The sequence below is a fragment of the Dromiciops gliroides genome, chromosome 4 (genome assembly GCF_019393635.1).
Source record: "Dromiciops gliroides isolate mDroGli1 chromosome 4, mDroGli1.pri, whole genome shotgun sequence".
NCBI lineage: Eukaryota > Metazoa > Chordata > Mammalia > Microbiotheria > Microbiotheriidae > Dromiciops > Dromiciops gliroides.
In genome coordinates, this window is record NC_057864.1 from 41,751,354 (window position 1) to 41,769,547 (window position 18,194).

Consider the following 18,194-nt stretch of genomic DNA (forward strand, 5'->3'; position numbering starts at 1 on the left):
TTTACAAGGCTAAATATTCTATTTGTGACATGCTCTGCAAATTTTTTAACTGCTACATAAATTACAGTGGTCATTAAGTGAGAAAGTGAAAGAACCTGTGTATGTGTTTCATCTTTAGAAGGGAAAGAAGGTATTCATACCTTTTTATAGATAATCTTTGACTGCTAAAATAATTCTTATTTTGAAGAAACTAGTTGCTTTAAGGTGGACAAGAAGTTAATTAAAATGAGCAGTGTAAGAATCAGGTTGAAATTATTTCTTAAGGACTGAATAAAGAAATAGATGGCCTGCTTATCAAGCTTGCAAGTGACCCAAAGTTTTGGAAGGATAGCTCAGACGTTGGATGGTGCTCAGGGTCCAAAAAGATCTTAATAGCTAGAGTGCTAGGCCAACCTGGCACTTGGGTCCAAAAACTCAACTTCACAAATATAAAATGAAGATAAAAAAGCTTCACAGCGGTTGATTTGAAAGGGATATGGGGGTTTTAATAGACCCCATGGTCAGTGTTGGTCAGCAGTGTGATCTAGCAGCCAAGAAACATAATAGAATTGTCTCCCTGTCGTCTGTCAGGCAATATCTATTGTGTTCAATTCTGGGACTACATCTTAATGATGGTATTGAGAAACTGGAGAGCATCCAGCAGAGGGTAACAGAGACAAGGAAAGTCCTCAGTTAATGGAAGTAGGAATGTTGAGATTGGAAGCTTCAAGACTTAAAGGATACATTACAGGGGTCATTACGTTCTGCCTGACCCCAGAGAGTGGCACTCAGAGCAAAGAGTGGACATTTCGAAGAACAAATTTGGTCTGGAGTAAGGAAAAACAAATTGTGCTCTCCAAAAATAGTGTGCACTGCTTGGGAGATGGCGGGCTTCCCCTCACCAGAGGTCTTCTTCTAATCTCATCACTATGCTGCTATCATAAGCCTTGGACATCCAGCACCTCCCTCCCTGCCCTCCGTTCAGAAGGCTGGAAACTCTCCCCAGTCTTCCTTTATAGAACAAATTGAATACTCGAAGAAATAAGGGCTCTCACACTGGGGACCCCCTGGTGTCCTCCCTGTTCCCAGCTTCCTTTTGTGCATTGTCTTCCCTTGTGAGACACTTTGTCTTTCTCTGTCTTACTCATTTCCCCAGCACATGGTATGATACCTGGCACATGGCAGGCACTTAATGTTTATTGAATTGGATTTTCCTCTGGGGTCCCTTCCAACTCTGAGACTCTGGTGGCACAGCGGGTAGAGTATCACACCTGGAGTCAGGAAGACCTAAGTTGAGATCCAGCCTCATAGCATGTGTGACCCTGGGCTAATCACTTACCCCACTTTACCTCAGTGTCCTCATCTGCAAAATGAGCTGGAGAAGGGAATAGCAAAAGCACTCCACTGTCTTTGTAAAGAAAACCCCAGATGGGGTCACCAAGTGACAAACTGAAATGACTGAACAGCAGTCTAAAATATTGGAAAGGTCAGAGAATATACACTAGAACTTGCTTTTTACTGTTTTTCCACCATGAGTACTATTTCTCAAAAAGGATGAAAGTGAAGGTTTTGATATGGAATGGTATGAAAAAAAATAATACCAAGGTTGAAAGTTAGTAAAAGCCAGCAAATTCCAGGTTTTGCACTTTTTGTATTTTTTCATATTTGCTGCCCTGAAGCCTAGATTGTTTACCAGCAATGTGGATTTCAATTAACTGTTATATTTGTTATGTGTGTTGCCAGAGATGCTGTTGATACAGAGTTGAATGCAGTAGCTTTGGGCTTTTATCAAAATAACATTTCAATAAGCTTTATAAGGCATTTGAAATTTGCCACAATCTGTAGTTAATTTAAATTCTTTGTGCAGCATGAAAGAACAGGGTTTTTTTTTTCCCTCCTGAATAATGAATTCATAAGCAGACTGTCAATTTAAAATACAAGTTAATGTTTATGGAATATCCAAATAGGAGTTAATGCCCTACTTACATCTCTTATGAAATTTGGCGTTCTGTTTTTCAAATAATATCTAAGAAAACTTGGATTAAGTAGTTAAGTAACATATAGAATCAGAATCCTAGATGACATCAGGTCTACTATTCCAACCCCTTCGTGAAGCATCCCTCTACAATGTCCTTTTAAGAAGTGTCTGTTTGGACATTTTTATTTTTCTCATATTTAGCCAAAATCTGCCCTTTTACAACTTTCTAGTTCTCTTTTCCTGGGACAAGTAGAATAATTCATAGACCATTCTGATTCAAATTCCCCCACTGCCTAAAATGTACTCTTCTCCTGGCTCAAGAGCTCCATTTCTCTGAACAGATTTCACACACACACACACACACACACACACACACACACACACACACACACACACACACGTGCGCGCGCGTGATATGTTTTCCTGGCTCCTTACCTTCTAATTTTTCCTTCCTCTGAATGTGAGGTAACGTGGTTTTGTCAGTCCTAAATATGGGGCCCAGAATTGAATGCATTATGCCACATGTGGTTTAAACAAAGCCACAGAAACCTACTTATCTTTTCTCCAAACTTTTTAGAATCTTCTTTAAAGTGGGTGGGCACATGCATACCAGATTCTGTCCAGGAATCCCCTCATTGTAATAGTACAAATTTTCAGTGGAATTGTCTTTTCCTCCAAATTTTCCCTTCCTTTTTATTTCACCATCCAGTTCATTATTGGTTCAAGTCAGATCCCGGATCTCATCCTTTGCATTGCTTTGTTTGTATTTTGAATGATAAAGTGATCTTCAGTTCAAGGATTTATCAAGGGCTCTGCTTGAGGAGGGAAAGCCTGGCTTTCCTCTCTGCTAGCTCTGTTTGGAAAATGCTTCAAAGGTCTAAAATTTACCAACTTAAGGCTCCCCAATGTTGACAGTTTATCTATGTAACCTAATAGTCTCCACTAGAACTTTTCCAGGAGAAAAGTATTACAGTTCTGTGCAGTTTGGAAGTTACTTTCATTCTGTCCTAGAGTTTCTTTTTGGTTTCTTACATTTTCCACAGCTTCTTTAGTAGCAACCGCCACTCTGTCCTCAACTTCTTTTGAAAACAAAAATACCCTAAGGAATGTAGTGACAAGAGTCCTCCAAGCTTGGGGCTGGAGCATCATCTTATGTTAAGGCATCTTCTGACCTTGCCCCTCCCTCTCAAAATCTAAGGCCCCCAAAGAGCTCGTGACTCAAGCAGATTAAAACAGCCCATGTGGGAGAAGTGTGGACAGCCATAAGAAAAGCAAGGGAGAGGGGCGGCTAGGTGGCGCAGTGGATAAAGCACCGGCCCTGGATTCAGGAGTTCCTGAGTTCAAATCCGGCCTCAGACACTTGACACTTACTGGCTGTGTGACCCTGGGCAAGTCACTTAACCCCATTGCCCTGTTAAAAAAAAAAAAAAAAGCAAGGGAGAAAGCCACCCAGACCACATTTTAGAAGTAAAGGTGATCCTCTTTTACTTTACCATTAAAAAGTCAGTACATTGGGCAGGCAGCTAGGTGGTGCAGTGGATAAAGCACTGGCCTTTAATTCAGGAGGAGCTGAGTTCAAATGTGGGCCTCAGACACTTGACACTTACTAGTTGTGTGACCCTGAGCAAGTCACTTAACCCTCATTGCCCTGCCCCCCCCAAAAAAAAAGTCAGTACATGTATTTTTTTAATGTTTAGCTGTACCATAAAGGATTCTTGCTACTTCTGTTCAGTAAACTGTTACAAGGCACCCATGATACAAAGACAGAAACAGTCCTTGCCCTCATGGACTTCCTGTTCTGCTCATGGGATAAAACAGTGCTCATGTAAGGAGGGAGTACCCCGACACAGGGAAAGGATGGTGTGCAGTCAGTGGCCTGGGTTGGGACTTTGGTTCTCCCCCTTACTGGACAGATTATTTATTTGCTTTGCATCTTGGTTCCTTCGACCCTAAAATCAGAGAGGACTTGTAAGGTCTATTCCTGTATTTGGAGGTAGAATGCTTCAGGACCTGGGAATCCATTAGTACGGGGAAATCACCTTTACCAATACAGATGCACAGCTATTCTGTCACTTGTACTCATGGCTAGGATACTAAAAAAGGAAGTGACTTAACTGGCAGGTCCATTCTCAGAGGCAGCACTCTCCATTATGCCCTTCTGCCCTTCATATCCTGCAAGGTAGATTGAAAGAAAAGAAAACCCTCTGGAGCCATTATGACTACAGAAACTCCAGTGCAGTGAATGGAAGCACCAAGGTTCTCTATTCAAAGATAGGTTTTTACCTTGGAAGATGGCATATAGATATAACACTTTGTTAAGCTGGTTTTAATAAATCCTGAATACAGTCCTGTGTCTGCTCTGGCAGACAGATAGCCTGAATATGGATGAACTGAGCTCTCCATACTTGTTTTATTCATTTCATTTTACCTTTGAAAAAATGCAAAATATATATATATATATATGTAGTCCAGGAGCTGGGGAGAAGGTATGATGGGGGAGGGTTTTAAAATATATGCTTAATACTACCCTATTTGTTTATTCTTGCTTCATTGTAAAATATCTGTGATCAACTATTAGCATTTTTCAGATCCAGCAGAATAGAAATATAAATCCTAGCACTGTACCCTTTTCAATAAAATTTTGCTACAGTAAAAATAATTTACCTGAATTCCTTATGCTATATTTCACCTGCATTAATAGGTTTTTTTTTAATTTGTAAAAATAATTCCTGTATTTGAAATTTTTCAAATTATTTTCAATAAAGGATTTGTAATAAGGATGTAATTTTAAATAATTTGTTGCTAAAATATTTATAGCAGCTCTTTTTGTGGTGGCTAAGAATTGGAAATCAAAGGAATGCCCATCCATTGGGGAATGGCTAAACAAGCTGTGGTATATAATGGTGATAGAATATTATTTTGCTATAAGGAATGACAAGCAGGAGGATTTCAGAAAGGCCTGGAAAGACTTACATGAATTGATGTATAGTGAAGTGAGGCAGAACCAAGAGAACATTGTGCACAGACAGCAGTATTGTTTGATGAAGAACTGTGAATAACTATTCTCAACATTACAATGATCCAAGACAGTGCCAAAGGACTGATGATAAAACATAGTGTCCACCTCCAGAGAAAGAACTGATATTGATGGAGCACAGACTGAAGCAGGCCCTTTTTCACTTTCTTTCATTTTTTTTCTCTCATTCAAGTTTTCTTGTACAAAATTACTTAATATGGTCATGGTTTACATAATCATACGTATATAAGGCGTATCTGATTGCTGACTGCCTCAGGGAGGGGGGGAGGGAAGGAGGGATAGAAATGTTTATAAAAAATGATAAAATGAGAACATTTTTAAATAATGATAATAATGTGTTACTTCCGGGTAACATAACCCCAGAATAATCGTAGGTGTATAGATTTAGAGCCGGAAGGAACCTCAGAGACCCTCAGAGTCTCAGCTCATGTCGGAGCGGGAAATCTGAATCAGGTTTCTCTAGCTCTAAGTCCTGCATTTTCTGGCCTCTGCTACATCGCCTCACTGAAGTAGACAGAAGTCAGCACCTCTCTCCGATAGATTAGTGCCCAGGAAAACTACCACTATTCTGCATATCCGCTGATCCCTCACAAGTATATACAATATTGGCTCCAGATTTTTGTACATAGTTTGAGATGCATATGATGTTTTCTATCAGTAAAATATCTCTGCTTTTCCTCTTGTAGCTGTATGCAGGAGCTATTCTTGAAGTATGCGGATGAAAACTGGGCCGGTTCCCCCAAGTCCAGGGTAAGTAAAATCATAACACGGACTAAATGCAAACCTAGAGATTCATAGGGAGCTCCCAAGCTGAAAACTTTGCCAAGCAATGCATACCTGCAGCACTTGTGCCCTGACAGTCTTAGAACGATGCTGAGGACACTGATCGTCCGAGTGACAGGTCCAGGTGGAGAGCTCATGTTAGAGTTGGCCGAACCCAGGACCTCCTGACCCTGAGACCTGCTCTTTATTTGCTAAAGCATGGCACCTCTTACCTAAAGCAAATCACTTAAAATAAGCATTTTCATAACATAATTCCCAAGAGAAATAAGCATTTTTTCAAATGAGTCCTACATATTTCATGAAATGTTTTTCAAATCTATTCATTTATATTGCTCGTGATCTGGAAGACAAACAATACATTCTCTGCTTTGTAAAAGGATGTGGGTTGGGATTCATTTAAATAACACCCCATATGGGGGCATCTAGATGGCTCAATGAATAAAGCACCAGCCCTGGATTCAGAAGGACCTGAGTTCAAATCCAGCTCCAGACACTTGACACTTAATAACTGTGTGACCCTGGGCAAGTCACTTAATCCTCATTGCCCCACAAATAAATGACCGCATACATATATACATACATGACAGCCCATGCCCCAGGGGTAAAATGGGAGTTTTTGAAGTGTCTCTTTCCAGTCCAATGACCATAGGGTTGCCACCATAATATACCGAAAACACATCTGCTCACAATCTCTCTGTGGCTCCAAATTGCCCATGATTAAACACAAACTCCTTTGCCTGCATAGCCTTTAATACTGTCCACAGTCAGGGATCTCACCCCCCTCATTTCACACCATTCCCCTAGTCAGCCTTGAGGTCCTGGCCAATTCTCCAAACTTAGCATCCGGTCTCCACATCTGAGAATTCTTGTTGCCTTTCAGGTGGGCCCAGGCGCCGCTGCTGTGACCTGCCCCCCCCCCCCATCCCAGCCCTCTCCCAGCCACGTGTATTTGTGCCCTCTCCCAGGTTGGGGCAACTGCTCAAAGACAGGGACTGTTTTGTTTACATCTTCATTCCCGGGGCTCAGCAGAATGCTTTGTGCTTTGGAATTTCATTCCCGTTGCTTAAAGTGAATTCCCTAGGATTTAGCTACAGAAAAGGGTTTTAATTCTTGTCAAAGAGAGAATCACAAATGATGAACTCTGAAGGATTTTCATTTGGAAGAGTGCAACTTATGTGAAAATATGAAGATTTTTACATACATCAAATAAGGGCATATGTGAACTACAAAAAGGTCTCCAGGTTTTCTGCTGCCCCTCTTCTGGTCGCTTCAAATATAGTTTACAAAAGTATAAATATATAAATAAAAATGTTTATTACGTTAAAAAATAAAATAAATATGGTTTACAGAACTGAGCTTTCCTGGAATTCTACCACTATTTGCAAAATGCCCGGATTTTTAGGTTTTCCTGAATTATTAAGCGTGCTAATTATTTATTTTCATGATAGTTTTGTTCCTGCCTATTACCCAGAGTGTCCTTTCCCCTCTTCATATGATGACAGGATTAATTTCTGAGTTCACTGTGTTATATAATTACTCATTTAGCACATACATTTTTTTTGCTGACCTAGAATGCTATTGCATAAAATATTGCTCATTTTTGTCCCCTAAATCTAGTAAAATAATCTAATAGATTCAGCCTTGCAACTGGTTAACACATTACACATGTATTGTACAGCCTCAGGCCCTGTCATCACAGTAGCAAAGCACACATTCCATTGCAGTTGGGTATAGGTCAAAACTGTCAGAAAGACATAGGGCCCCATCAGTGAGCTCACTGTGCTGTAACAAAGAGACCCGATATTTTCTTTCACCTGCTGTAAAATACCTACACTTGTCTTAGCAAATGCCCTGAAAATTCTTCAGCTGGCACTGGTTAAAAACAGAGGCAAGGGAGGGAAAGGAATCAGGGTGGTCTAAACAAAGGAATGGGGCGGGGGTCAGAGGAAGAATTGAAGTCTGATTTTAAACAATGTTATTCCCACAGAAAACGAGCTCCTTGAGGTCAGGGGCTTTTTCTTTTCTTTGTATCCCCACAGTCTGTTACTGTGAGTGAAATATAGTAGAAGCCGGATAAGACTGGATTGTTCTTGGTCTAGAAAACTTCAGGAGAATAGAGGTAGAACTATATTCTAACTTTGTAAAGGACAAAAGTTAGAACCATTAAGCAAAATGCAGTGGAATCACAATGGGGAAAAACGGAGACTGAAGGAGACCATGAAATAATCTTAGTGCAAACAGACCTGTCATTAAGGCATACTGGTGCTGTTGTTGGACTGGGAAGCTGGAACAAAGATAATTGGGGGCATTTCATATGCAAACTGTAAATTGGTACGAGTCAACTTAAAATACTTTGCATATTGGATTAACCTCATGTTTTTACCTAATGGGGCCTAAAACATAAAAGTTTTAGCCTCTGCTCTCCCATACCCCCCCCCCCAAAAGTTGGCCTTGCATGATTTTTCTATTCCTTGGCCAGTTTGGTTTTTTTTTTCCCAGGGCAATGGGGGTTAAGTGACTTGCCCAGGGTCACACAGCCAGTAAGTGTCAAGTGTCTGAAGCCAGATTTGAACTCAGGAACTCCTGAATCCAGGGCCTGTGCTTTATCCACTGTGCCACCTAGCTGCCCCCCCCCCCAGCCAATTTTAATCTCAGAATTGGTACTTTCGTTCAACATCTTGACTTTCATCATGTCGATCATTAAGCATTTTTTATTAAGCACCTACTGTTGTGCTAAGCACTGGCAAAGCAAAGAAAGGCAGAAGACAGTCACCCTGCTCAGGGAGCCCTCAATCCAGTGGAAGAGACGAGTGCAAACAACTGCGTACAAACAGTTTATGGACAAGATCAACAGGAAGTAATCAACAAATGTAGTCGAGTAAAATTAACAGGGATTGGAGATTATTATCTCAACCTTCAGTAGGACGGTCTCGATCATCGTTCTTATTCCTACAACCTGTTGCCCACTTGAAGACCTTTACTTTCTAATTGTATTGCTTTCCACTTGATGATAATTTATTATATGAATCTTTTATTTTTTTAAACTACTCCAGGATTTTCTGTTTTCAATAGGTTTGGAAACAGCTTTGATTCAAAGTAATTAGGTTCACTATTTTAACTACCTAATTTTATGCCTACAATAAAAACTTCTTCAACAGTCTTTAAAATCTGTTAAAGTGTGGATTATCAATCTTTGTATCTGGTAATGGTTTGTGTGTGTCCTTAGGTAACTGAGAGGCAGTAATGGTTCAATAAGTAACACCTGGGTTCAGATCCTCCCTCTCAGTTAACCCCTCAGTGTCTTAGGTTTACCCATAAGTCACAGAGGGGTACAGTCTGCTTTGGAGAAAAAACCACCGAGAAATGTTTGTCAGACCACAATTTTGGAAGTAAAGATGATTTTCTTTTACTTTACCTTTAAAAAGTCAGTACAGGTGTGTTTTTTTAACGTTTAGCTATACCCATAGAAGATTCTTACTACCTTGCGCAAGGTACCCGTGATACAAAGACGAAAATAGTCCTTGCTCTCACGTAACATGTTCTGCTGATGGAATAAAACAGTATGCATGTAAGAAGGAAATAGGAGATGGTTTCTGTTAACTTAAACTTACTGTTTGGCAGTGGCTGCAAAGGAAAATATTGTGAAGGGTAAATGAACATCTCCCCTTTCAAAGAATCCTTGTCTCCTTTGATCACTTACTATAATCACAGAATTTTAAATCTGGGAAGAACCTTAGGGATCAATGAAGCTATCTATCCCCTTTATTTTACAGATGTGGGAGGCTGAGTCCTGAAAAGATTAGATGGCTAACTCAATGACAGAACAAGAATTAGAACCCAGGTTTTCTGACCACCGACTGAGGGTTTTTCTGGATGTTTCTTCATTATTATGATTATTATTATTACCACCGTGTCCTTCTTGTTGATACAAAGCATTTTTTTCACTCTCTCCAACATAACACATTTTTATTCCCATGTTTACATTCTAGTCATCTAGACCATGTCAGATTCAATAGAATTTATAAGCACACCTTTTCATAGCTTATTTCACTGACAGATCTTCCATACATGTATTATGTGCCTTTAGATTTTAGACATCTAAATGAGTCCTAAATTACAAACACATTTTGTATGTTTAAATATTATTGAAGTACTACCCCGGTGTGGTTTCATTTAAAACAAACACAAACTTTTTTTTTTTTTTTGGGTTTTCATTTGGGAGCAATACAATCTTTAAATATGTCTTCAACCTTTTGACTTAGGTTTTTATTTCTGTTTTACCACTAGCAAGCCCAAGAGCCTCTAAAAGTTAAGGTTTTACTAAAAAAACAAACAAACAAAAAACCCACACTGGACAAAGCAATGACATTAGGATTGTAGAATACTTGCCAACACTTGTATTACCTTGAGAGCCCCATAAATTCCATTGTGATAAGAATCACAGAAGGACAAAAGGCCAGGAGTATTTTATCTTGTCTTTCATCGTTTCTATATTTGAGTACATCATGGTGCTATTGACAGTGCTGCCTGCCTAACTGTCAAATAACTGCAATAATTGATAGAAGAGCATCTTCCAGAAATAGGTGATCCGATGAATCTCTTCTCAGAGAGACTCTTGCACTGATGTCATTGATCAGACTGTTCTTAAAGCTGCATTAAGTAGACTAGAAGATGGTAACTTGGTTACCTTCAGGGGCTCCTTTTGCTAGCACAAGAGCTTTGTATGTCGAAATTGTTCTTCCTAAATGCCACCTTTAAAATGTGTTTCAAAGGGGTCATAAACCTCAAAGTCCTTTCTTCTGGACATTTTCCTTTGCTGTTTTACACATTTAGAGACCAGGACCCACAGAGACAGAGCACAAGAAATTGATTACAGTATAGGGATGTGTAAACATTAGATCAAACATCACCCAAAACGAAGCATCCTAATTCCACTATTCTCTTTCTTATAAAGTTTTTCGTTTTTAACGCATTTGTGAGATTTTGCTTATTATTTTGTCTCGAAATATTTATGGGAATCTTTTCTCCTAAATCCTTTGTATTTACGTTGAGAATTTAAATGCATTAAATGCCATGTTCAGTAATAAAGATAATGTTAGTAAGCAAGCTAAGAAATGGATTTAGAAACCAGTACATTTGTTTATTGAAGCTGGTGTTTCACCAACAACACAACACCTCATTTCTATGTATCTTTTGAGAAGACGTGGTTTTCTGGCCACAGTGGTGGTTTCTAACGTAATATTCCTACTCAGAGCAGAGCCATGGTTAAAATCGAGTGACAGACCCACTTCTAAAACCATAGCCCGGTGACTAGTTCATTGACTCCCAACACCCAGTGGGCCTGCCTTCCTTCACTTTCATGGAAAAGCCTAGTATTTACTGGTCTTGAATTGGATCTAGATTTTACTGAACCAGAACTAAAGTAAAACTGCTATAATATGAATAAAATAGACATAGTTCTGCTTTTGACAGTAGGAAAAATCTGAATTCTAAAGTATTTTAAATTTGAAGAAAGGTTTTGACTCAAGGAGCTTTGAGATAGATATCAGCTAAATGATAATTTACCTCAGTGAATTTATCAGTTATTTGGATGCAGGTATAAAGATGGTTTATAATAACTATAATATATGCAGTTTTAAGATTTGCAAAGTACTGTACAGGTATCTTATTTTGTCCTTGTAATAACCCTGGAAGATAGGTGCTATTATTATCCCTATTTTGCAAAAGGAGAAACTGAGGCAGAAAACTTCCCAAGGTCACATAACTAAGTGACAAGATTTTAACTCGGGTCTTCCTGACTCCAAGTCCAGTGCTCTGTTCACTACACTTAGAATTTCCAAATGACCTAAAGCTGGGAAATATATCTAATGATTATTGGATAATAAATTTGCGGTTCAGAAATAATCTTGAGGGGCAGCTAGGTGGCGCAGTGGATAGAGCACCAACCCTGGATTCAGGAGTACCTGAGTTCAAATCCAACCTCGGACACTTAACACTTACTAGCTGTGTGACCCTGGGCAAGTCACTTAACCCCAATTGCCCCACAAAAACAAACAAAAAACAGAAATAATCTTGATAGTTGGGAAAATGAGCTGCAAGTGACATGAAATTAAATAGTGTTAAACAAATTTCACATAGGTATGCAAACCATGCCTACACCTAACTTAACAGCAGTTAATATGAAAAAGATTTAGAGATTTTCATAGCCTTTAAGTTCAATATGAGTCAATAGTGCTGTGGCTGCCAAAAAATAAAAAGCCAATTTCATTTTAGACTGTAGTGTTAACAGCTGAGGACTCCCTGATCATAGGCATTAACAGTCCCACTGTCTTCTACAATGACCAGGCCACGTGGGGAGCACTGTATCCAGTTCTGGGTACCACAATGGGACCATTGACAAATTAGAGCGTTCCAAAAAAGGAGATGAGAGAATTGTGGGGGCGAGGGGTCCTAAAATGAGGTCATATGAGAAACACTTGAAGGGTCTGTGGGGGGTGGTTAGCCTGCAGAAGGAAAGACTTTGAGTTGGGGAGAAGGTTGGGTGTTAACTGGGCAGGGACATCCTATGTTAACTCTGCAGGACAAAACGAGAAGCAGTGAGTTGGAGTACAGTTGACCACTTTGAGGAGAACTCTCTTACAGTGGGACTGTCTGTATACAGATGGAAGGGTATGGAGCTTGAACGGGATGACTTTATAGAAAGTGCTTTGTGACTGATCCCATGGGACAGAGAGTTCATGGTATAGAGGACATGATAAGGCAGTAGGTATCCGAAGGAAGAAGGAGACATTGCCCTTGGGGACATGGGCACCTGGCAGTTTGAACTTGAGGCAGCACTGGCCTAGAGTAAGAAGACCTAGGTCAGAAGCCACCCCGTCACTCACTAAGTATGTGACCTTGGCTGAATTACTCTTTGGGACATAGAGCTCACCGAGGTGGGTTCCAGACCTATTTGAAAGGCAGAATTCATCAGTGGTTTGAGGTCACCTTGGAAGGGAGCCCCAGCGATATGTGCTTGACCCTCTTTCATTTTAAAATTTTTATCTGTCATGTGGTTAAGGCAATTGAGGCCTGCTTTATCAAATTTGCAGATGACACAAAGTGAGGAGTGATAACTAACACGCTGGATGGCAGAATCAGGGCTCAAAAAGATCTTGACAGGCCAGAACATGGGGCCAAACACAATGTGAAATTTAATAGGAATAAATACAACAGAAAATATATTTGAGTTTCACAAGGACAGGACACAGGAAGTGTAGCTCGAAAGCTTGTCTGGAAAAGGTCTGGACATGTGTTGGGAGAAGGGAAACAGCCACTGTCAATGCATTCAGAGGGACCTGCTGTCCATGAGCTGAGTTGTGGTCATTCTGCTCCACCCTGGTCAGACCACATGTGGATTATCACATAAAATTCTGGACGCTGCTTTGTACCAAAGACATTGATAAGACAGAGAGCAGCTGAGATGGCAGGGGACCTTGAGATCACGCCATCTGAGCATCAGGAGGAGAGACGATGGGGGAGACATGATAGCCAGATTGGAGTATTTGACAGGCCATGGGCAACGAAAGAGACATCAGACCTGCTCTGTTTGGTCCTAGGAGACAAAATGAGGCAATCAGTTAAAAGTTGCAAAGGGGCAGCCTTGAGGCTGTTGAAGGAGAAGGCAGTGAGGTATAGTGGAAGGAGCTCTGGCTCCCCAGTCCTCTGAGGTTGTTTACCTGTGTATGTGTGTGACCTTGGGTGAGTCACTTCACCGCCCCAGGCCTCAGTTTCCTCCTCTGTGAAGTGACGGGGTTGGACAGTTTCTGTGGTTTCTCTCCCAGCTTGATTGTTAACAATTAGAGCTGACCCCAGGGCTGCGTTGTGGTATTTCGTCTCACTGGAGGCCTTCAACCCAAGCCAGGTGGCCTTGTTGGGCATTCTGTAGACAGGATTCTTATTCATGGATGGACTGGATTACATCTCATCGCTTCTAAGATTCTGGGCTTCTATTACCTCTCAGGGCTCCTCTTTATTCCATGGCTATAGCACAAACATCAGAGTCTTTTTACAGCTTGGGTCACAGGATTATGAGGATCAAAAGAAGTCATGCAATAAATCCATAATCAAGATGTTCCTGGTGATTGATTAAATGCATGGTAAGCTGTCCACCTAATTCTGAGCCACAAAAGACGTTTATAAAACGACTTTATGGTCATTTAAGTTAAGTAAAGAAAGAGAACGAATCTTATGTACATCCATAGAACAGCTGTATGTTTTAACTGTTCTTTGATTGGTTTATTAAATCCAGCAAACCTGATGCTACTAAGTAAAGACTGCCTATTCTAAAGAAATATTTATTAATGTTATTAATCTCCTGTTATTTCTCTGAATGAATCATTTGTGTTCTGAAAGAAAATTTATCATTGTTGTTGTTGTTGTTGTTTTTATTTTAGCTTTTGTCAGGAGCGACAAACCCAAGCTGTTCAGGGGTCTCCAAATCAAGGTGAGAAATGTTTATCCATTTTGACCGAGGAGAGGGGAAGGGCAGAGAAATATAATTTAGAATCTTTACATTTTACTTATTGAAACAATGCCTTAAAATGAGATCCAGTTTCCTAAGGGCATTGGTAATTGTAGCTGATTAATGTTGACAGGAGTAACTGATTGGGTAAAACTGGAAGGAAAGGATAAATTCACTTCCTAGACAAGGTATTAAGAATCTGTTAGGTTCATGGGCAGCACAAGGAAACTCCTTGAAAAACTAATCAGATTGACACATTGAAAGGCAGCGTGTAGTGGATCCAGGGCCAGCCTCAAAGCTGAGAAGGCCTGGATTCAGGTCCTGCCTCTTACTGACGCTGGCCATGTGACCATTGCAAACCACTTAACCTCCCAGTGCTTCAGGCAAGCCTCTGAGAACAGGAAGTTGTAGAGAAAGTGCTGGCCTGTGTTGATCAAATTTGTCCTGTGGAGGTTTTCAGTGCCTGTGAAATAACAGACCTAGGTCCTGTCCAGCATGTGGGTTCTGCAGAATCATGTCCTAAGAGAAGTTCACACACATAACCCCATGGAACGAGGCCAGTCTGACCATCAACAGCTTTAACATGGGACACCCCTTGCAATACAAAAAGGCTCCTTTTAAGGCCCTAACATTGGCCTTGCAGACAACTTAAGCACACATCTTTTATTTGATCAAAACTACAAAACACAATTTTGAACTGAAAACCTCCAAATTTGCCTCCATGTTGTGAGTAAAAGTTCCCTGCTTGGGTCAGTCATTTCTCTGAGCATCAGTTCGCTCATTGGCAAAATTCTGGAGTTGGACTAACCATGTATGATGCACACCTTTCGGTGTAGTTCCGTATCCCTCCCATGCCAAACAAAGCTGTCTTGCAAGAGGGATTTATGTACCTGACTCCAGCAGACGTTGGGATAGCTGTCTTTAGAAGTGACCCTGCTAAGGAAATTCAGTAGGAAGCCTTCACACAGCCACAGGAGATGTTCCCCTGCCCCTACAGCATGGCTTAGCCAGCTCCATTGCTTTAAAATAACTTCAGATTTGACCTCCCACTTATGTGAGTCATATTAGTTGGTTTATGTTGCCACTGAGGTTGAAACTTTGTGCAAATTCAGTAGGGAACAACTGATGTAGCCCAGGGATATCCAGTTACAGGAGACCCACCTAATTCTTGGTAGGCTATGGTAAAATGTTTGTAACTTTATAGGGTCCATTTGAAATTCAAGCTGACAACTGAGTCCAATGTGGCCCTGGAGAGCACTTTATCTGCTTCTATGCTACAACTCAGAGTAACGAATTCAAAAAAAGAGGAGCAAGAAATAAAATTTTTAAACAATGTTGAAGGGTCTCAACTCTCTTGTTGGATAGAAAATTCATTTGCCAGCTTGCTGTTCTTGGCAATCTCTTAGCCAGATTCTCTAAGCTACTGTCATTGCCCCTGTCAGTGAATTTCCTATTGGAATTTACACAAGTAGTATATTGCCATTTTCTTATTTATCCAATTTGTCCTGTTTCAGATAAGGATATTTTAGCTGACTTTATTTTCAGTAAGGATTTGTAAAAGAAAAAGCTGTTCCTTTTTAAATTAGCTGATAATTTTTATTTCCATTATATAACTTCTCAGCTGTATTACTAAGTACAATAATCATTTTTATTTCAATTATATAGTCTTACATAGTCTGCTTGATACATACTCCTTGTCTGAATTTCAGGAGGACACTTAGGACAAAGGCATGACAGTGACCTAGAGAATTTGACTTAGCAGATTGCCAAAAACAAGACCAAAGGAGATGGCAATTGACTAATTCTCCTCTCAGTTGTAACTGAGACTCATTTGCAAATTTTTTAAAATCTGTAAATAAACGGGGACTTACGTCTTGGGATTCAAATTTTACGTTTTAAAAAAATATGCCAATAAACCAAAAGACTTGTTATTTTATGTGTTTGAATGCCTATTTACTCAAGTGGTTACAGTCATTGTTATCATTTACAAAATCAGCCTGTCTGTCATACTTGGCATCTCAGGTATAATAGTTATCACTTACCAAGTGAGTTAAAAGAGAATAGCTTGTGTCATACCTTCCCTGAGAGAGAAGGCGTGAACTGTAAAGGAGACCCAGAAACGACATGGTAAGGAGAGACCACAGCCGGACGGAGAGCTGAGCAGTGCATTGTGGTTCCCTCAGAAGAACCACAGGTGGGGTCTCCAGAGCAGGGTAGATCCTCCCTGCAGGATTTGTGGGAATAATCAGTAACTATGAGAAGGTGGGAAAACTGTGATGGGGAGTGTTGAAGAACGGACCCACATCATAAGATCAGTCTCTTGAGGACAGGGATCCCATCCTTGCCAAAGTTTTTATCTCCACCCCTCACACCAGGCTTTTTACATAGCAGGCGCCAAGCACTTTATTGAATAGTTTCTTTCATCCTAAAAACTGGTGATTTTTTTTTTAAACTGTCGGATGCAAAGTGGCACAAGATCACTGTATAAAACTTGAACGGTAAGAAGTTAATCACGTGATGCATGACCCAGTAATCACTGAGAAATCGAATTCCTGTGGGCATTTTTATCCTGAGTTAATCAAAGGGTTCATCTGAGGAATATCTATATTGATGTTGTATCTGTTTGTATATTTAACACCTTTTTAAAATAAATTCCATTTAGTTTTGGCTGAATTTAATTGTGCAGTCAGGGTTGTTATTGTGTGGGGGGAGGGCAAGAATCTTTGCTATCAGAAATTAATTGTCATTTTCTTTTGTGCAGTATGTTCTTGGGTCAGACCCTGTGCTAAAGCTGTTGGATGACAGTGGGAACATTGCTGAAGAACTAAGCATCCTCAAGTGGAACACGGATAGTGTAGAAGAATTCCTTAGTGAAAAACTAGAGCGTATTTAAAATGGGCATTCACTTGTGTATATCATTTATCTGTAGTACCAATCATTGTAACCTTCCATCGCCTTACTGTACCTGCATTAAGTGCTTTCTCCTTTGAATTGAATGTAACAAGTTGGCTGACTGTATGAAGAGTCTGTTTTAAGATATTCTCACTCTAGTTATTGCCACTGATGAGACGCTTTGTAACAAATTGTAATTAATTATGCAAATGATAAAAAGTGTTATAATTGGACCGGTTCTACAAACTGTAGACTTAAAAATTAGGGAGTTGAATAAGGAAATGATAATCATGTCTCGTCTGTATGCTGTGCTCCTTTGTAAACGATGGCTGGAAGTCACAAGCACATATGATGTTCTCTGCCTCAAACATTACTGCCAATGACCTCTTCGCTTTTGTGATACCCCTGCTTTCTTTTTAATAGAAATATTGTCATTTATAATGAATGCTAGTTCAGAAAACGTTTCATCATGGTGCATGGATTCAGCATTTGTAGCATTCTGTGAAACATTCAAGAGAAGTGCACGTTAGTGACGATCACACAGAAAACCCACGAGGACTTGTGTAGATCTGATGTTTGGTGTATTCTTTTCAGTGTTTGACTTTGCTACAGTGAATGAGTCCCCCCCAAAAAAGATTCATTTATTAAACTGAACTAGAATTTAAAAGTTTTCCACCTTTTGTCTCAATGTAAAATTCTTCAGGGAATTCTTTTAATGTATTTTTTTCTGCTTGAATGACACATTTCCCCAGATATATTTTAGCAAACCTTAAAACATACATCTTATTTTTAGCAAAATTCCCAGAACCACTGTGCTACTTTGAAACATCTCACAGTTGTCATTGTTATTCATACTTTACATGTTTATGGTGCTTTATGTTTCAAAGCACTACATGATACATATTTGAAATACGTTAGATAATTTAAATTTGTAACCTAAAAGATTAAAAACAAGCCCTACAGTGGTTCAGAATTTACCTTTTATTGTCCCTAAATTATACAAGATCATGGTCTAGATTGGA

General features: G+C 39.8%; 1 protein-coding gene across 1 annotated transcript in view; it reads left to right on the top strand.

The window, feature by feature from the left end:
• The window catches only part of SELENOF (selenoprotein F), a 47,679-nt gene extending 29,840 nt beyond the window's left edge, over positions 1-17,839 (top strand). Inside the window, exons 3-5 of the mRNA XM_043962572.1 lie at positions 5,681-5,744; positions 14,213-14,262; positions 17,042-17,839. Of these exons, the coding sequence (XP_043818507.1) occupies positions 5,681-5,744; positions 14,213-14,262; positions 17,042-17,173 (246 nt within the window). The 3' untranslated portion in view covers positions 17,174-17,839. The remainder of the gene's footprint in view (positions 1-5,680; positions 5,745-14,212; positions 14,263-17,041) is intronic.
• The last annotated feature ends 355 nt before the right edge of the window (positions 17,840-18,194 follow it).